The sequence below is a fragment of the Arachis duranensis genome, chromosome 1 (genome assembly GCF_000817695.3).
Source record: "Arachis duranensis cultivar V14167 chromosome 1, aradu.V14167.gnm2.J7QH, whole genome shotgun sequence".
Lineage (NCBI taxonomy): Eukaryota > Viridiplantae > Streptophyta > Magnoliopsida > Fabales > Fabaceae > Arachis > Arachis duranensis.
The window spans coordinates 101,833,869-101,855,990 of NC_029772.3; the positions used below are offsets into that span (position 1 = coordinate 101,833,869).

Consider the following 22,122-nt stretch of genomic DNA (forward strand, 5'->3'; position numbering starts at 1 on the left):
GTTCTTGTTGAAGTTGTAAATTGTAATGTGGTATTGGACTCGCTCTGGAATGAAGACTTGGGAGAAAGAAAATAATTTATGAAAATTTTAACCTAATTCTCTAAAATATATGTTAATTATGTGCTTAATTTGAAACTTTTTGTTAAAAATAAATTATTTAAATTTTTTAATGTATATATTGAGAAATTTTTTTTCAAAGAAATTGTATTCTCTTTTTATATCAGCACGTTTTAATCTAATAGTAAAAATAAATAGAATAAATAAGAGGTTAAATTCTTTATATATTTTTGTGTGAACTAGAAAAATATTTGACTATTTTAATATTCTATATTGTTATGGTGGCAGAATAATTCGTCACTGGCTTATTGTAAAAAAAATTAATTATATAAAGATAATGTTTTGTGGTTTTTTTGTAACTATGAAAAAGCTAAAGATGTATAGAAAACAAAACAGCTATCATTAGCATTTTTAATAGTGTGAGATTACATCTAATAATATGAAATTAATCATTTTTTTATTGCAGGTTAAGGGCTGGCCAAATTTTAATAAAATTACTGGCTCCATAGACTTTTTCATAAAAGTATTCATACAACGTGCCTCTTTTCTTATTTAATGTCTTGGATACAAATCTGACATACATGGAGAAATTCTCTATCGCTCTGTCAGCATGGATTTTGAAGAAGAGAATGCACGCACTGAAACAGCAATTATATTTATCTCCTCCTTTAATTTCCATTCCTAGAAAAGAGAATCGTCTGATTCTTGATCTATATGGAAAGATAACTAGCAGCTTCATCGTATCATATCGTTTTATTTAATTACTAGTACTTGCTTTCTCTTCGTCTATCTTTGGATTGGTGCAATCACAAAGGTTGAAACCTTTCTGAAGCAACTTCTCAACCTCTTCAAACTGAAGTCCTTTGGTTTCTGGTACCAATAGATAGATGGCAACTAGTCCAATTGTGGAAAATCCAGCAAAGAGGAGGAATGTTCCTGCAGCCCCAAGTGCATGAATGAGTGACAAGAATGTCAAACTCACTATGAGATTAGCACACCAGTTTGAAACTGCTGCTATGCCTCCACAAATTCCTCTGAATCTCAATGGGTAAATCTCTGAGTTCAAAACCCAAGGCACTGATCCCATTCCAGGAGAGTACGCTAGGATATATAGTCCCAACACTATAACTGCAAGCACTCCAATTTTGCTTGGGCATCCATCAGAAAACCACACGCGCTTTTGCTCACCGCACACCGCTCTGACTTCCTTTGTTTCCGCCAGGCACGCTCCCGGAAGATGCTGCATCATGTTCATTGATTATGTTAGATTAGATTAGACTAATACATAGATATATATATATAAGTTGAAAGAGATGGAAGTGATGAACTTACATTGCCCCCAGTGCTGGCACAGAAGGCACATTCAGCTTTCAAACATTTCATGCAGTTCCATGAAGAGACATTGGGGGCATCAAGATAAGCTTGGCATGTAGCATTAGCACCGAAGCTGAGGGTGTAAACGTTGTCAATTGGAGGAGCAGTGGTAGCTGCCTGATAGAAAACTCCAGTGAGAGTAAGGAGACAAATGATGATTGCAATAAGGGATAGGAGCATGAGCTTTCTCCTTCCATATTTATCGATGCAAAGCATGCTGAGGATAGATCCAATAGCATTGAGACCAGATGTGACGAGGGAGAGTGCAAGTGCGGTAGATTTTGATGCAATGCCGGCAAACTGAACAATGGTTGGGCTGTAATACATGACGGTGTTGATGCCAACGAATTGTTGAGCGACTTGAGCAGTCACACCTGCATACAATCCTCTTCGAACAGCGACGTTGCTGAAAGCAGCCTTCATTTTCTCTCCAAGGGTTTGACCGATCAACCCTTCCTCTTGCTTCTCTTGTTCTACCGCTTCTCTCATCGCTTTTATCTCCCCTTCAACCTCATCTGCTTTGTAAATCTTTTCCAGGATTTTCCTTGACTCATTTTCTTTCCCCTGGTTGTACAACCACCTCGGTGACTCAGGAAGGGTCAGCATCAAAACAAACTGAACCACCGCCGGAAGTCCGGCCACCCCAAGCATCCAACGCCACGTTCCAGGAGTCTGCATATTATGGTAAATATATTAGTCAAATATGTTAAATTATCTAATCTTTTTTAGTTATTATCCGAGTAAATATATATACCTTGGTGAATGCGAGGTTGATAAGGTAGGAGAGGAATTGGCCAAAGGTGATTAGGAGACCATTAATACAAACGAGAGCTCCTCTAATAGCAGTTGGGGAGGCTTCTGAGATATAGAGAGGAGAAGTCATGGAAGCTATGCCAACTCCAAAACCAACCAAAATTCTTCCAACAACAAGGACCCAAGGAGCAGGGGCAACAGCCATGACTATTGCGCCAAGAAAGAAAACAATATCAGCCCCTAACATAGAGGTCTTACGGCCGAACGTGTCGTTCATCCATCCACCAAGTGCAGCACCAATGATGGCTCCCGCTACAGCCATACTTACAATGACTTCCTGCAACCATAATTTTTTATCAACTTCTACAAAGTCCTCACGAATGTAAAGCAAGGCTCCTGAGATAACACCGGTGTCGTAGCCAAAGAGGAGACCTCCAATTCCGGCCGATAGAGCAAGGCGCATGATGTAGGGCGAACTGGTTGCTCTTTTCCAGAATTCCATGAACTCTTGCTTACTCGCTGCCTCCGGCCCTCCTTCCATTCTTACTGATCACCTTATTAATCTAATGTCAACCCTATTGATGATTTCTAGCTTACCTCTACCACTTGCACTCCAGCCACGCTGAAAATATTATTATTCCATCAAGAATTGTTTATTTATACATACAATTAATTTCATGCATTTCATAACATCATGCAGACTTTCAATTATAAAGTAAAATTTGATCTCAACAATAATTAATCAATAATATCTATTTTTTTATCCCGATCTTAACACCTTATCAAAAAGGTAATTATTATTGTTCCTAATTAATCCTATAGAGTTACGATCAGCAACACAGAAACAATTAGGATTATATCTTATCATATCATTATTATTTATTGTTATATAAAGAAAAAGTACAATCCAAAAAAGATTGAGATAAATTAATTAGATAAAATATGTTACGTACTTGTACTATAGAAAAAGTTGAGAGAAAATAAACTTTACTATGGAAATCACAGCACTCTAATGTTAAACTTCTATAGAAAATTTCTCAGATCAGATATGTGGTATTATGCTCCTTTTTTTGGTCTCAGAAGTCCGAAGTTATTTTCTTGTATTTTATTGGTTCAAACTGTATTTTTTCTCCTTTATATATAAATCTTTTACGTTAATGACAGCTAATATATTCATATCTTTAACAAACAACAACAAGACACCAAAATTTGCCTTCATTGTATTCAACCCTGTCTTAACCGTATATTAGTTTTCTTAATCCTATCTAATTTCTTGTTTTGTTTTTGTTTTTGTTTTTTGTTAAAATTTATCTGTTTTTTCATGTATCTTATCTATTTATAATCTAAGTAAAGCTAAATTCTCTAACAAAATAATAAAATAAAATAAAAAATAAGAATAAAATAACTGATTATTTTTTTATTTTAACCAATATATAAAAGTCAAACCCTTCAAGTTATGTGATTTTACTATTACTTTATTCGGAAAGACAAATAAAATTGTGTTGATGAATTGGTGATACATTTTGAAGGAGATCAATATCACTTTAATATTTTGAAAATTTTTAACATTTTATTATATTCAAAATGTATTCTCCCCGTCCCTAACCAACAGAAAGAGTTAATTAATCAATTCAAAACCTGTTTTGGAGTGAATATTTATTTTCTGAGGTGTTCAAAAAATAGTTTGTACTAAATTTTAATTTAGTCTCAAATATTTTTTTAGATAAATGATTAGTTTTTAATAAAAAAATGATAGAAGGTAATAATATATGTACCTCAGAAATTGTGAGATATGATGATTTGTTCTAAAGAGGTTATGCTCCGAGTAACTATATTAAGGAGAGAATATAGAAGGAAAGAGAGGGTAAAATGATATTCCAATTAGCATAATCAAAAATATTATTGATAGATTACTTTTCAGCCACTAATTCAGCCACTCTCACCAGAATACAGTAAAAAATATGGTTACGTATAAAGATGCACTAGGATTCAAAGACAATACAACACGCTAGGAGTTTTTTCATCGCGCCAAATTCAATCGTGATTTCTTCTCTTCTCGACAGAGGAGTTCTATTGCATGCACCTCACTTCTCTTCTCTTTGATCATGCCAACCTCACTCCTCACTTCTCTTCTCTTTGATTGCGCCAACCTTACTCCTCGCTTTCTTCTCTTCTCCACGCTTCCCTCTGCTCTACTTCAATCTCGCAGTTCATAAAAACTCTTCTTAGTGCTGTTTTTGGTTCTTGTTATCTTATGTTTTTTATTATAACTTTTGATTTAATGGAATCCACAAGCTCAAATGATGAAGTTTGTGTTTCATTTACTTCGTATGTTAATTTTTTATTATTGATTTGATTTCAATTTTTCGATTATCCATTTTTTATTCCTGAATGGTTTAACTACATATTTGATTTCTGATGGAAATTCTAGTTGCTCCAACTGATCCATGTATTCTGTGTGTTGAGTTTTGGTGATCTATGTATCTAATTATGCAAATGCTTCTGATTTGTGGCTTCATTACGTCATTTAGGTACTTTTATTTGGTTCCAGAAAGAAATGCTTCCCAACTACATCATGTATGTTGTGTGATTACATCCTGAAAAATTTATGTTATAAATTTGTGTAATGAGAAAAATGTTTAGCCCCTGGATTGGAGTAAAATTGGTAGTGTACACATTTAAAATTTTTGCATTTGCTTAGATCAGATGATGATGCTGATTCTATGAATGTGTGGGGATTTAGTGCTATATTTGACTACTGCGTTTGATTATCATGTTTACTAAGTTTGATTATACTCAAGTTCAGTTCTATATTTGACTACTGAGTTTGATTATACATGTAAGTTGTAACACCCTACCAGAAAGAGCTTTACACCTAGGATATAAAACAGAGGTAGCGAGGCGTTACAACCTCTATATATATAAAGTAAGAACAGAGGGTCAAGAATACAAAATAACAAGCTCCTAACTCAGCCTGCGGAGCTAAAGCTGGCCGGAGAATATTTACATACATGTATATACTTAACCCAGAACCTAAAATACATATATAATAAATTTTGGTTCTCCATAAACCTCTAAGAGGTGCAAAATAATACAAGTTATCAGGAGAGTTCTATAAATATGATCATATATAAACTATACATTAAAATAGACCCCTAAAATCCACTTCACTCCAGAATTCCAGATGCTTAGCGAGGTACCTCTCGACCTACATTTAAAAATCAACAACATAGCATGGTAAAGGTACCGCGCACATAAGATATAAGGTCCTGGAAATTCAGAGGCAATCCTAGAACGCTGACATTCATATTATAAAACTTAAAGGACAAAAATAGAAACCATGAATTAGGGTGGTTCTCTAAGGCTTTTTAAACTTAACCAATTCCTTAGATCTAACCAAAACTTAACTAGAACCTTAAATCTCTCTGCCTTTCCTCTGTTCCTCCATCTCCGATGAAAATACAAAGACAAACAAGCAGACAATGGCAAACACAGGTAGAGTACAAGTAATACAGATAGCAAATATAACAAATAGCATATTATAATCACTTAGGCAATCCCAATTAATGCACAAGCAAGCAATTCAAACAATATGCATATGATGTATGCATATCCTATGGCTGATGATATTTTCTGTAGGTTATATAGCCAATCCAATACGTCCTGGTAGCTAACCATGGACTGAAACACCCATCACGGAGCAAGTGGGTTTGAGCTACAACCCCCTTGCTACTACTCGCTCAACCCAGAGCCAGTGGAATAACCACTACTGCGGCTACTACCCAGGCGGGTGTTTAAAAACTCAACCTGGAGCAAGTGGAATAACCACTACTGTCGTTACTACCCAAGCGTCACAATCTCTGACCTGGAGCAAGCAGGACGAACCACCATCCTTGCTACTGCCCAGGGTCTCAAACATATATTCATTCTGCTTAAATCAATCATCATTGTTATCAAATTTCAAACATTAACCTGGAGCAAGCGGGACGAACCACTATCCTTGCTACTACCCAGGTATCTCATCCAAAATTCATAATTAACTCAGTTTTCATACTTCTTCTTCCTCATTTCATACCCGAAGCAAGTGGACGTCGCCACTGCCTACTACCCGGGCCCGCAATCACATTTATTTACGAACCAGCCTTCCCGTTAAACTTTTCAACTTACATCACCCCTTTACAATCTTTCTTCACTCACAAGTTATTATCCTCTCAATATTCAACTTCCTTCCTATGATTAATTTAAGACTTAGGGCACTGGGGAGTAAAAATAGAGGTTTTAGAAGTTCAAAATTAGGTTTTACAACATAAAATTCACTTTGCTGAAAATAGGGGTCACGCGTACGCGTGGGAGTGCATTTTTAAAAGGTCATGCGTACGCGTGGGCGTACAATTTTCTATGCTCGTATACACAAGCACCCTGCTCGCGTACTCGAGGTACCCAACCTAAATAGGTTGGTCGCATCGTGTGCAGTAATCGCGTACGCAAGTTATGCAGAACAGCAAAAATGCTGAATGCTGTAGAATTTTCAACTTTGCACTCTAAACTTCCAACGCGCATAACTTTTTTGTTTTAAAACATTTTTCATCCATTCTTCAAACGGCGTAAACTTCACAAACCCAATATTCATATGAAATAAGTTTGAAACAATTTGGGAGTCTAGAAGCCAGGTTATGGCCTGTCGAAGTTCAGCTAAAAACCAGATTTTTCCTCATAAACACCTACCTCTATTTTTACCAAATTTTCATTTTTAAATCAAACCACTATCAACCAAGACACTTCCAAAACACTCAAAACCAATTCCAAATGATTATCAACCTTTAATCATTTCAACTATTTAAACTATTCAATTCTCAATTCCTCAACTCATTTAAGATTCTCACTTCATCATACTTCAAATCAATATTCATCAATAATCATATAACAACAATCTACATATACCAACTCAAACTCAACCTACCACACACAAAATCATCACACAGTATACTTTTTCGATACCTCAACAACCTCCACATCCTATCCTTCCTCAATTTTAACAATCTCATGCATCAATTTCTTAAATATACCAACAAGATTATCATCCCTCTACTCAATATATATATTCATATCATTATGTCAATCATCATTAACTCATTACTTAACATCCTATTATCTTTATAAACAACAATCATCCAACAAATACTCAATTCATATTACAATCATCATCAAAGGTGCTAAGTATTAAACATATTCATACATTTCAACCTATCCTATAGTCATCTAGCCTAAGTTTTCATAAGACATTACATATTAAATACGAGAAACCGAAACCATACCTTGGCTGATTTCTCCCTAATGCCAAAGCACCACAAAATACCTCTGCTCCTCAAATGTCCAAAGTCTCGAATCCTCACCAAACGAAGATCTAACCTCCACGGTCCACTTCCTAGTCACTGATATCACCCAATTTGCCTCCAACACATATATCTCACTCTAGTTCCACATAAATTCCACAAAATCAACTATGGTTCATAATCATTAATGGTTTAAAAGAGTTAGTGATATACAAACCAAATTGTCCTATGGGTTTTAATGTTTTATAGAGCTTGACCCACTGGTCACGTGGCCACAAACGGTGCGACGATCGGAGCTCCGGATCAAAAGTTATGTGGATTTGATTGATAAGTGAGGGTTTGTAATTTTGGAAGGTGTTCTTCCTTTCCAATAGAGGTATTTTCCAGTGTGCTTCATCAAGAGAGGGGGAAGAGAGCTGAAGCTCTCTAGGTTTTATTTGAGTTAGGTTGGGCCTTGGGCCCAATACAGGCCTGGTTTGGCCCATTCAGCCTAATTTCGGGCCAAATTATTTAAAATTAGTGTCAAAATTTCTATTTTAATTAGCTCTACCTCAGTAAACTATAAAATTCAATTTTCTAATTTTTTGGATTAAAAATTAATTTATTGACTAATTATTCGTTAATTTTGCGAGTTTTACATAAGTCATTGAGGAAATTTTACATATGTATATGGCTCTAATTTGATTTTATTTTTTTATTATCCATTTTTAATTCCTGATTTGATTTTAAATTTTTTATTATCTATGTTTTAGGTTGTTCCAAGCATAGGAATTGCATTTTCCTCTTTAAAAGATTATGAAGCATTTTATACCAATTATGTAAAGAGGGTTGGTTTTTCATGGAATATAAGAACTATTAAGTGGAATCAAAATAGACAGATTACATACCAAATCTTGGTATATTCTAGAGACGGTTATCAAAGATAAAAAATTGATCCACTAAAGAAGACAAATCCAACTTCCAAACAAAATTGTAAAGCTAAGATTATTGTGAAAAGGGATAAGAAGCTGGAATATGTGTTAACCTTTGTGAATATCTTTGTAATAGTTTTAATTTTGATTTTACATGTTGCAATAGAACTCTTGCATTTTTTTCCTTTATAATAGTTTAAATTTTGATTTTACATGTGATTAGTGAATTTACACTCAACATTCTGAGTTATCTGAGATTCAGAGTTATTATTGGTTTAGAAATATAATACTTTTTTCACATTAAAGTTGCCTTGTTTCAAATGTTATTGATGTATGCAGTTTCCATTCTTCTCGTGGTTGATTTGGGGCTCATTCATTTGGAATGTATAAATCATTTTGGTTAAGACAGCATTTAAAGTTTATAGTGATTCTCAGAAATTTGATATCTACATATGGATTTGATGTCATATACCCAAATTCTGTAACAGGACTAATGTTTTTATTGTTTTATATCCAAAAAGAGTTACAAGTACTAATAACTAATGTAACTAATAAATAGGATTGATGTTGATGCTTCAATTAATTAAAGATGGCTTCATTTAATTTATATATATGTACAGGGAACCATTTTAAACTTTTAACTTAACTTCCTTCTGCATCAAGATTTACATTTCATTAAGTTTTAGATTGTACCATGAAAAAGATAACCAAACTCAGTAGTCATGTATAATCAAACTTAGCAAATATGTATAATCAAATTCAGTAGTCAAATATAGCACTGAACATGAGTATAATCAAACTCAATAAACACATATAATCAAACTCAAAAGTCAAATATAGCACTAAACCTAAGTATAATGAAACTCAGTAAATATGTATAATCAAACTTTGAATATAGCACTAAACCTGAGTATAATCAAGCTAAGTAAACACGTATAATCAAATTCAATAGCAAAATATAGCACTGAACCTGAGTATAATCAAACTCAGTAAACATGTATAATCAAACTCAGTAGTCAAATATAGCACTAAACATGGGTATAATCAAACTCAATAAACATAATAATCAAATTCAGTAGTAAAAAAATTGCTAATATGATAGTCAAATTCAATAGTAAAAATTCAGTAGAAAATTTTTACAATCAATTCTTTCCCCCTTGATATGTTCCAAATTTTTCTCAAACTTTCCTTATTTCATCTCAAATTATTTTTTCTAAAGTTTCAATCCCAGTATTTTCATACAGACTAACTTGGGAGGCTCCTAGTTTGTGCTTTTGTCTCCTTCGGGGTATCCAACCCTTTCTTTTCTTTTTTCTTTCTTTCCTTTTTATTGACAATCTTTGGGGCTTCCTTATGCTGTTTTTTCTTTTGTTTTCTCCCTTTCATTTTTTCATGGAATTGATAACCCTTTTCCAGCTCCAAAATTTTAGTTCAACAATCATTTTTTGTTCTCTTTTCACTCGTTTTGGTGCAGTCTTCTTTCGCATTTTTCAAAACTAGTTAATTAAACAACCAAAATCCAATCAAATTCAAAAAGTAAAAAAGTTAAAACTCAACAATCAAATATCAAGTATGATATAATCAAGCATGCTGTAATATCATATTTTAAAAGCTAAGAATAATCAAACAGACTCTAAATGATATCACAAAAATCCAGTTATAATCAAACATGATGTAGATATCAACTATGCTATAATATCATTTTTAAAAATTGAGCATAATAAAACTCATTTAGTATAATAATCAAACATACTCCAACTTATATCACAAAAATTCAATTATAATCAATTAATAGTCTACTAATAATCGAGAGCTCGAGGGAAAAAAATAAAGAAAGCCATCCATGCTCCTTTGGCTTCTGTATAGTGCTCCATACTACGATTAGTAAATTTGTTCGCCCTTCTTTTGTACCCCAAAAAAATTTTATTGTAGAGAAATAATCTTCTTAGCCACTACCTTAGGTTGTTTGAATAAGCTCAAATAGTAGAACGGTAAATTATTTATTACCAATTTGATAATTGTCAACCTATCCACTCTTGAAAGTAACCCTGACTTTCCTTTTGACAGTTTCTTCTCTATCTTTTTAATGATCGGCTTCCTAGTTTCAATACGCTTGGGATTAGCTCCCAAAGGAATACCTAAATATGTGATTGGTAGTCTCCCAAGCAGACAGTTCATGACCTCTGCCAAATCATATGCAACTTTCTCAGGCACATTGATAGGAATGAGGGTGGACTTCTAATAGTTAATCACTAGTCCCAACATCATCCCAAAACAGGCTAGTATCCCATTAAAATTTCATAAAACCTTCCTATTCGGTGGGCAAAACAATATTGTATCGCTAGAAATTGTAAATGCGATAAAAGCACTTTGTCTCTACCAACTTCTAGGCTAGAGATGATTTTTATATCCCTTGCTCTTGTAAACATCTTATTCAAAACCTCATCCACCAAAATAAATAGGAACGACAAAATTGGAGCGCCAAGATGCAATCCCCTCTCCATAGCAAAAGGCTCTATTGGTTATCCATTTACAATGATCGACATGGCCACTGTATTGAGCAATCGACTATCCATTTCCTCCAAATATCACCAAAACCCATAAGTTTTAGAACCTGATCCATGAATGACCATCTCACAGTGTCATATGCTTTCTTGAAGTCAAGCTTAATTATTACTCCTCTCTTGCCTTTTTTCAACTAAGCAACTATTTCTGATGCGATTAATGCACCATCGAGAATCTGCCTATCTTGTATGAAAGCAGATTGCACTTCTCCTACCAAGGAGCTCATCACTTTATTTATCCTTAGGACCAAAACCTTTGATATTACCTTATATACGCTTCCCATCATACTTATTGGTCTAAAGTCCTTCATTTCTTCTGGCACATATATCTTTGAGGCTAAGGTTACCCATGTCATGTTTAAGTTCATGTGTAGAAATCCCAGTTTGAAGAAGTCAAAAAATGATTCCGTGAACTCCATCCCAATGATCTCCCAATATTTTTTCACAAAAAACATGTTAACCCGTTAAGACTGGGTGCTTTAGTAGAGCCACATGACTAAAAAGCTTCTTTTACTTCATTATAGGATGGCATCAACTCAAGCTGCATTGGTGTCCAGGGTGTTGAACACCGGATTTGGTTCATTTTGGGCGTTCAACGTCGAGCTTGCTCCTTTTGGGGAGTTGAACGCCGGGCAGGGGATGATTTGGGCGTTCAATGCCCATTTTAGGTCATCATTTCAAAGTAAAGTATAAATTACTATATATTGATGGAAATCCCTGAAAGTTAGCTTTCTAACACCGTTGAGAGTGCGTCAATTGGACCTCTTTAGCTCCAGAAATGCTTCTTTTAATGCACGGAGGTCAGGAGTTGACAGTATCTGCAGTCCTTTCTTTGCCTCTGAATCAAACTTTTCCAAAACTTGCCAGATTAATCCAAAAATCACCTAAAATCATATAAAAACCACAAAAACTCAAAGTAGCATCTAAAAAGTGATTTTTGCACTAAAACATAATAAAACTTAACAAAACATACTAAAAATACTGAGAAAATAGTGCCAAAAAGTGTATAAAATATCCGCTCATCAGTACTTAGCATTTTTCTTATAGTGCAAGCTACTGTCTCGGCGACGTCGCCTCCAGCAACGGACGCCGTGATGCCAAAATCCTTCCACGGAAGCCAGCCAGCTGATGCCCCTCCACCACCTCCCATCGTACAGATGACGATTTGGCCTGATTGGAGAACGTCATAAGTACTACTTTAAGTCTTTTATATGCTGAAAGTGTTTGATAATTCTTGATTAATGATTCTTGATTATTGATTATGGTGTTAATAGATTTAGGGTTGTAGGTTTGAACTGCTAAAATTATTTGATATATCATGATTAGTGATTCTTGATTATTGATTTTAGTTTTAGTGGATTTAGGATTGTAGCTTTGAACTGCTGAAAGTGTTTGATATATCCTGATTATTGGTTCTTGATTATTGATTCTAGTTTAGTAGATTTAGTGGATTTATGGATATTGCTTCTTGATTATTGACTATTGTTCATTGATTGTTGACAACTGGTGCTGTTTAAGTTAATTGTTGATGGATAGAGTTTATGGCGCATTCCAGTTATAGATAAAACTCTGCTGAAATTTCTAAAAACAAATCTCTATATATTATGGTTATTTTCTTCTAAAGTTTAAATTTATATTACCACATTGGTTTGTTTGTAAATTGTTGATATGTTTGTGCCAAACAATAACGCATGTACTCAAGAGATGACTAATGTCATCAAACTAATGTACGACCATCCATAGCCGAGCTACAAGAAGATCCCTTCTGAGAGTTAAATACATAACTTCAAACTTAAATGAGCTGTTTAAAACTAAAATGTCAATCTACACATAAGGGCAACAATTGTTTAACAACCACTATATATAATATTGGTGATTCATTTAGAAAAATTCATGTTGATAAAATTAGGAATTATTTTAATTGTAGATGCATTTTGAGCATGTGATGCAATATAACAATTATTTGGCTATAGCATCTAAAAGAAAGAACCATCTCTAACTAGACCTTCATTTCGTTTGGAAAATGACCAATCTATGATTTACATTACAAAGAATCTTCTTATGTGTATGGTATTGTTGAAAAGACAAAATATTACAAATATATATTTTTGGGCCAAATGACAGGTCATATTCTCATACATAAAATTTAACTTATGTCAAATTTATTTGGAAAAAAATATTTTACAATTAAAAGTTAAGGTTGACCCATGTGCTTGCAAGTAACGATGACCTTCTATTCAAAGTTGTTTCCATATATTCAATTATTTAAATTTGAAATCTTAACATGTACCCTGCATCTATTTTATTTAATATGTTAGATACGAAAAAAATATTTAAATAATTTTTAGCTATTATAATTTTGTGTTATACAAATTACAAAATTCTATCATTGTTGTTCACTTTATCAAAAGAATAATTTCCTATGCATATATAATTGTTCACAATACTTTATAAGTGAAATTTTAACCAATGTTTCTTTAAGAAATGATAAAGATAATCACCAACAACTACTTCTCTTAAATAGTCAAAGAAAATGTATGATAATTGGAGTCATAAAGACAACAAGAGTGATGATCCATATTATATTTACAAGGATACATGTTTTACTCTTAGATTGTTACAAGATGATAGAAAATTCATATATAGATGCCATTCATGAAACGAAGTTCATAAAACCTCTAGATCATATGTCAATAGGTTATCATTCTACTAACTTCTAATAATATTTCAAAACCAAAATACATCTAGGATAGCTATTGGCATGAGTTCTCAAATAATATTTTATATCTGTGAAAAATAATATTAAACATAAAAGATGAGTTTCATTAACTACAAATAATAAAAATTTTCTAACTATTGATCATTTTAAGTTGATTGAATTTTAACACTATTTTATATTATATGCAGAGTTAACTATGTCATATGATGAGATTAAGTTATTATTATATTTATTTGATATAGATGAAAGCTTACAATCCTATGGTAAAACAACGAAAGACTATCTTTATCTCTTATACGCTTAACAATTGAAGTTGATAGTTCTTTGTTAGTTAAAAGAATTGTTATGAAAAAACTAAATTTTGAGAGTGATGAGTTAAAACAAATAGTCTCAAACACGTTAGTCATTGCAATACATCTAAGCAGAAAAAATATACATTTGATAAAGTTATTACAGTTGTGTATCATGTAGTATAGATTTTGGCTTTGTTTATGGTGGCGGAATTTGACATTTCAAATGATATTACATTTTTACTCCTTCATAATAGAAGAATGAGGTACATTAAGACTCAAAATACCATTAAATATAATTGATGATTCCATTATTCAAGTCTCAAGATCTAACCCAATTCCCTTCAAGTAATGTTGTTAGTAAGAACCAAACGTATAATTTAAGAAGATGCTCATATGATTAGTAGGTATTGTTATGAAGCACATGATAAAATATTTTAGTGGTATCATGATGTTTTTATGTTATATAACAAATATTTTTATTTTGGAAGAAAAGGTGGTTGTACTTGGCAAAGGCTTTAGACCTATGGAACACATACACTAGCACAAATACTAGACATGCGTGAATAGTCAACCAGTATTACACGTGCATCCAACCACAAAATGTCATTTCAGCAAAAAATAACTAATTTTTATATTGACCGCGTGAATATTTAACTAAAAAAACAAATATGATTAGACAACTGTGTAAAATATATTGTATAGTGTCAATGCATCAAAATTAAACTTATATAAAACATGTAAGATATATTTTTAGATAAATGATAATAATATTTCAATATGGTATTCATATTAAAATATAAATTATATATTTTAATTGTTTTTAATATTTTTAATTATAAAAAGATTTAATTATAATATATACTATTTGTAAACTCATTTTAAGAATATATGTTACTAATAAAGTTGGACACGGTTGACACATAATATGATAATAGTATTTAAATGTGTTTAAGCGTGTCCGCAGAAGCATTTTGTATATTTTTTATTAAAATACGGTTGGACTCACAAGACACGGATGTCGGACAAGTGTCAAATAAGTATCGTGTTGTGTCCAAAATGTATCTTATACGTGGACACTGCAACTTGAAGAAGTGTCTGTACTTCATATCTTTAGACAGATCCTTCCTATCATTCCACGAGAATTAAGATAAGAACTTGTATTTAATTATGTATTCATCCTATCTTTAATAGTTTTATTAGGTGTTCAAACTAACAAAAAAAAGGCATTATCTCTAAGTATAAATATAACTACTTTAACTCAAGAAGAGACAAAATAAATTGATAAGTTTCACTAGGTAACAACGTTGGTCGTATTACTTTAATTCAAAAAATGAATATAGTACCAACAAATAAAACAATCCTAAATAGATTTTAATAAAGACAATTCTCAATATTAGTATCTTTTACTATAATAATAAAGAAGGTTCAAAGACAAATTTTATCTCATATTAAATTGTACTTGCTCAAATCGGTTTTAATATAAAAGTATGAGAGTTTAAAAGGTTTATTCATGAATCATTAAAAAATATCTACAAATTCAAGAACCAATATTGTTTAAAATGAAATGTTCAAAAACATAGGATCCTAATATAAATATTTTAATTTAATCACAAATTATGTATTATTATCGATAAATAATTGTTCTATTTTAAAAATAAATAAAATAATTATTCATTGTTTTCGACATTAAAAACAGTTAAATTTAGATTTAATTAACTTTGTCAAATTTATATAACAATAATTGTTATGTATTTTTATTTAAAAGTTTCAAAAAATTATTTTATATATTTGTGTGTATATTTCTCGGCGCAAGACGGATACATATACTAGTTCACTTTAATAATCCACTTTTACTTATTCATGTCTAGATGTTTGGACATATTTTTTTTAGAATGTGCAAAAAATATTAAGTAATTAAAACATGGATGGTGCAATTCAACTCACAAATCCTAATGAAACTACCAAAATAGTTTATATGAAGAGACAGAGTTGACATTTATCAGGATACCCTCTACTGGCCAAGTTACAAAGGCACATAGAGAAGTTTCAGAATTTACAACCATAACCAGAACATCCAAGTAAAGAATTTTAGCCTTGAGAGACAATTCATTGCATAAAACTCAGAATTTTTGAATTGCAGAAAATTTTAGCAAAAGCTTACACAAGGTGAATAATTTACATCTTGATCCATCATAATAGAAACGATGTGAAGCGACAGTTTTTGCCAATAGAGACAATCAACAAAACCTCACAGGTTTATAACAGAATCGAATTTCCACGTATGTTTCTCAAGGGGACGACATATTGTCCGGCGCCCGCTGCTTGATGTGGAGGGATCAATCAAACTGTGGTTATTGCACAGTTCTCTTCCAGAGATGGAAAAATTCGCGTATATGTTCTACTAACATGAATTCATGATCTACAAAGGAAAATGGGATAGTCGCGAAAATGTGTGATACCCCATGACTTGTCGAAAGACAGCGAAACTCTCAATCAGAGAGACGTAGGCTGTGAATTTACCAGAAATCTCTCCTTCATAATATCCAAGATCGCATGTTTCATGCTCTTCTTATTGTTTGGGTGATGTAGAAGAGACGACCTGTACGAGTGGATGCCCTGGAAGTTTCTTCAATTCTGGACTACCATGCAATAGGGATGCCCTTTGTGGATTCGAAAGCATGATTTGTTGCATGTCCTTTGAAAGTGCATTGAAAACTGCCTGAAGGTCTCCCATTAGTTTCTGACAAGTTGCCCTGGAATCAAGACCTCCATTTCCAGATTGCTGCAGCTGGTAATTGCATTCAACAGAGGTATAAAAGCAATGTTTATGTTTCATTCACAGCCAAAAAAGATTGAGTATTGTCATATCATATTCTGCAGCAAATTATGTAATGAATAACAATGTGTTGCTAAAAGCATAGTCCGCTGCAAAGGGCCAATGAAATGTTGTAGCTATTCTTGAGCTTAACTAATGGTGTACCCCACCAACCGGAAAAAGTTTCTTCAACGCTAAACTTGTGAAATGTAGCAATATGTATTTAGTCGTCAAAGAACACAACAATCAAAATAAAACCTTTCCCACATGGTTAAGTCAGTTATCTAAATTAAAGGATGCCATTGAGCCCTATCTTAAACAACTTTTTTTTTATTACTATTATAAATAACAGCTGATAAACAAAAACCATGTAGTCGGCCTCACGAAGTGGGATAAGACTCTATTGTTATGGTTGTTAATAAATAACTTAAATAAACACACAAAGTAACTTGATAAACTCCATTTTATCGTTATAAATTGTGTTAAAAAGTATGGAGTTTATCAACAAACTTGCACAATTTTAGTTAAATTAATTGAGTTTTTCGAATCTTGCTTCCAACGAACTTGTGTGTGAGAAGCATGCTTTTTTTGTGCTCCTAATCGTTAATTTCATGGTTCCTTTTTATGCCATTTGATGCCGTGATCAATTTCATTTAAGTGTTTCAGGGTTAAGGTACTTCAATGGCTTCAAAGGATCAAAAAGAATGGAGCAAAGAAGCGAATTTGGGAAGCGATTCGGAGTGGAGATTGCTGAATGCTCGCGTGGGCAAGCATACCTCGCATGGGCGACTTTCTCGCGTGGGCAGCCGTTTCTCGCTTGGGCGAGTTTCCCGCGGAAACCACCATATCTCGCGTATGCGAGATTCTCACGTGCGCGAGCATTTTCCGCATGCGCGAAAAACCCCCACGTGCCTGGTTTAATGAAACACGTGCATCCTCGTTTTTTGGCTTTCCAAAAGGCCCCCCAATTGCTATATGTTGATGTATTTTGATGCCAAGAGGAAGGGGGGAGGGGGGAAGGGGGAACTCTCATACACTCACCATTTTACATTTTTCTTAGTTTTGTTCATAGTTTTAGTGAGAGAAACTCCAACTTCTCTCTAGGTTTTCTAGGGTTTAATTTAATTTTGCTACTAGTTTTGAATTTTGCTCGTGTTAATTGTAGTTTTGACACTTGTTCTCTTGTTCTTGCATTATAATTCTCTTATAATTTGGTGTTAGTTTGCCTTCTTCCATTTTACTATTCTATGAACTTGGTGAATTCTTGGTTTATATTAATGAATTGGATGTTTTATAATTTATTCATGTTTATTTATTACTGTTGAATTCTCATAGTGGATTGTCTTAGTTTTTGCTATTTTTTCCAATTTATCATGTTTTACTTTTATGTACACCAAGTGTTTGATGAAATGTTTACTTTGATTATGAAGTAGATTTACCTTTTCTTGGCTTAGAGTTGAGAAATTAGGTGACCTTGAGTCATTGATGTTCAATATTGATTAGTGATTTAGAGTTGTTAGTTGATTTTGTTTTCACTAACGCTAACCTTTTACTAAACTCAATTAGTAAGTTGGTTAGGATTTGTGAATTAAGATCAATTATGCTTACTTGACTTTCCTCAATGTTTAGAGATTGACAGAGTGGAATTAACTCTTAACAATTGTCATGTTTGTGGTTAATGACAAGGATAGAAATTCTTGACTGTCAACCCTAGCCAAGATCCTTTAAGAACTTGAATTGCACCTCTTTATTAGTTCATTGCCTTAATCATTTCTATCTCACTTTAGTTGCTTTATAGTGTAGTTATCGCTTTAATTGTTTCCCTTTATTCCATGTTTGCCTATTTCATCGTTTACTTATTAATTTCATTTTCTTGCAATTTAATTGTTACATGTTTTTTTAGTTTCTAGTTGATTTACATTCCCGTAATTGGGTTCAAACCCCGATTTCCATAACCAATGATGTACATCCTATTGCAAGTCCTAGGGAGAACGACCCGGGATTAAACTCCCAGTATTTGATTTGAATTTGTGACATTTTAACTAAACTTTGAAGAGCGTTGAATTCCAGTTTAGAGCTACGACGAATCTTGAGCTTTAAACTTGTGAATTTTCTAAACCGGTATTTAGCGCTTGTCACAACTCCCACTTGGTTGACTCAGTTACCTAAGTTCTATTCTTACAGAGGCTTCCACAAGTCTTTTCTTCATATGATCAAACCACTCATGACAAGATTCTACAATTTTTTCCACAATAAGTGCTTCAACCTTTTTTTTTTTAACATTCTGTACAATCATTTGTAATCCTATCTTGTTTAATGTGTCCACTCATCCTAAATAATTTATTATATGTAAAAGCAGCATTGTTCATTCAATGTTGAGAAAAGGCCAAGAGAAAGGCACAGTGAAGCAAATTAACTGCATAACTGAAAGGATATTAGGAGGGTCGGTTACCTGTACTTCTCTAAGTAGAAATCTCTCTATTACACCGAAGAAATCCACAATTTCCAACTCAGACATTTTAGATATAAGCTGTTGTATGTCAGCTTTCATTCTTGCATGCCTCCACAGCCTATTTTGTTCTTGTTCAGCTACAGCACGCCTCCTTTTAAACCAAGGCATAAAGTTTGGTCCATTCAGGAATCGCCTGATAAGAACATGCAAGCAAACTCGTGAAGAAAAGGTCACACTGTAAACACTATCGTATATAAAGGTTGGTAGCAAATGGTAGCACGAAAAAATAGCGTAAAGAAAATTCCTTACGTGTAGAAGTCAAGCCAGTTAGATCTCATTCGCTTTAGTAAGAACTTCCCTGGACCTCTGGCTGATAAATTTGCAACAAATTCATCAGCATTAAATGGAGGCAGAGGAGGAGGATCTACATATGGAGAAGATCCTTCAGATGGAGCAGTAGTCCTAAAATATGGACCAAAAGGGGCCAAAAAATTGGTAGTGAGCTCCAAGAAATGCCGCCGTAATATCTCATTGTTAACAACTGACATTGACTCCTCAACTCTTGCCGACACTCCAGCATCTATTAGCCTATTTAAGATAGAGGTGTCTGGCTTAGTTGCGGCAGAGTAGGTACTCCAAATGGCTTCCTTATGTTCTGTCATGAGACAGAGCGGACCATCCCTACGAAGCTTTACTGCACCCAATAAACTTGAAGGAGAAAACTTCTTTAGAGAAAATTGTTGAAGCCCAAGGCCCTCAGATCTACCAGGAATTCTTCCAGTAGACTTAGCTGAGAGGGAAACTCTGTTCGAATTAGTAGGAGGGGTACCAACTGAGACAACATGTGGAATGTTACGGAGAGCTTTGAGGAAGAAAAGGTTTGTCACCCCTAAAACCATCGGAGGGAAAGCCTCCCCTTCTCGAATTGAGTTCAAACGGGCAAACAAAGGGTCATGGATAGTGAAATAGGGTCGGAAATCAACACTGCAAAGTAATGGTGAAACCAAACTCACAAGACTGGCAACAGCCTCACAACACTGGGAAGGTGTGGGTGCAATGATGAGAATGGGTTCACCAATTAGCAACAACTCCCATAATATCCAAAGCTGCAATAGCAGGCTACGAAAGGTACCAAAAAGATCCGAATCATGGAAGAGTCCCTGGGGGATAGATTGATTATTAGGAAGAAGAGGTGCCATAGAATAAGCTGAATCGTCAACAGATGCTCCACCTTCCACGGGCAAGCTATGCGCAGGTGGCAAGTTCACTTTAAGTGTTGCATTTCCAATTGGAAGATCCATTAGTTTACCAGGAACAGGAGCAGGCCATGTCGACACATAAGCAGCAATATGCTCGAGTGCTTTTTTACCCATGTCAAAATATAAGGGACCTATAATCTGTAACAAAGGCCTGAACACACTAGAATAAGGACTGTGAGACAGAATGACCACAGACTTTTGCTCCCCTCCTCGTTTTAGCCTCTCATCATGTCTCTGTCTGTTAAAAACAAAGCCATACATGTATTTCGAAACATTATCATCGCTTGTACTCGATAATCTTCTACTAACATTCTTTTTTTCTATGGAATTCGAAGGAAACTCCTTGCCAGCTTCTGTTATCTCTGAATGAGTAGCATTGCTGGTTTGAGATTTAAGGCGCCTGGGAAATCGGAAAAAGAATATACAGTCATGGACGCTTGATCGGTTATGCTGCTGCGAAACAGAATCGGGAAATGAATTATAAGCAACTTCAAGCTCCTCCTCCTGTGTAAGACATCCTGGCGGATAACACACTTCTACGAGTTGGCCTTGTTCAAGGTCAAATCTTATAGCACAAAATGCAACAATCCATCTCTGTAAAGATTCTGGATCAAGATTAGGACTTTGTTCTGTTTTAACTTTGAAAGAAGGAGACCGACTCATATCCGAGAGAAAACACTAGCAATACCAACTCGCATTGATCAAAATGCTGTCATCAACACCTTTGGCAACCATTTTGGGCTAGAAAACCAGCAGCACCATCATTGATCAAACAAGTTTAATCCAACTTTTACACTTCAAATTTAAAATTCTCTATGCTCTATTTTATTTCTTCTCTCCCACTCAATAGAGAACTTGCAGCCTAACAATAAACCCAAAACAATGCATTAGTTTGCAGATATGGTTGTGTAATTGGGAGAAGTAATTGACAACAAATTAGCATGATGTAGCAGAAACCCCAAAACGAAAAGATAGCAACTTTGGGAGGGAAAATTGCAACACAAGTTCAAACCATTCTACTCAACTACTTGTTTTACTTTGGTTAATAGATAAACAAGTTTTTCAGAACCAAAGAAAGCTTATGCAAGATCCACAATTCCATAGAGTCTGTCATTTTCCCAGCAACAAAATGAGGAGGAAAAACAAAAGGAATTCATTTCCAAAAAAGAAGATCATTTCGAATGGGATACCTGAAAATTGGAACTTTCGGAACACAGATACTGTTCTTGGGAAGAACCAATCTGGATCGGTACAAACGTAAACCAAAACTGATCGGAAACAATGGAATCTCTGGGAAATCAAACAAAGTTTCGAGTTTTAGGCATTGGCCCCAGCAACTGTGGCTCCGGATTCATGAATTTCGTTCCACACTGAAATGTGTACCCAAATCTATGAACTTCCTGTGGTTTTTGGAGAGAACCGCATACATGAGCAATTAAATGCAGAAAAGGAGATTAATTAAAAAGTAAAAACAAACAAACATGAAGGGTATTTTGTTTTCTTCTATTTGTTTTTAGTTTCTGTTTTTTTTTTTTTCATTTTCTTTTTGGGAGCAATGCAAGGGGTAGAAATTATAACAAAATTACCGTTTT

At 33.9% G+C, this 22,122-nt stretch overlaps 2 protein-coding genes across 2 annotated transcripts; both read right to left on the reverse strand.

The window, feature by feature from the left end:
* Positions 1-814: 814 nt before the first annotated feature.
* On the reverse strand, positions 815-2,725 carry LOC107471188 (inositol transporter 4-like). Its single transcript, XM_016090632.3, has 3 exons — positions 2,186-2,725; positions 1,390-2,103; positions 815-1,297 (listed from the first exon to the last, which is right to left on the reverse strand). Exons 1-3 carry the CDS (start codon positions 2,723-2,725, stop codon positions 815-817), a joined length of 1,737 nt encoding a protein of 578 aa, XP_015946118.1.
* A 13,229-nt stretch (positions 2,726-15,954) lies between these two features.
* Positions 15,955-21,991, reverse strand: LOC107469340 (uncharacterized). Its single transcript, XM_016088723.3, has 4 exons — positions 21,721-21,991; positions 19,581-21,392; positions 19,272-19,464; positions 15,955-16,792 (listed from the first exon to the last, which is right to left on the reverse strand). Exons 2-4 carry the CDS (start codon positions 21,191-21,193, stop codon positions 16,574-16,576), a joined length of 2,025 nt encoding a protein of 674 aa, XP_015944209.1. The 5' UTR covers positions 21,194-21,392; positions 21,721-21,991; the 3' UTR covers positions 15,955-16,573.
* Positions 21,992-22,122: the final 131 nt, after the last annotated feature.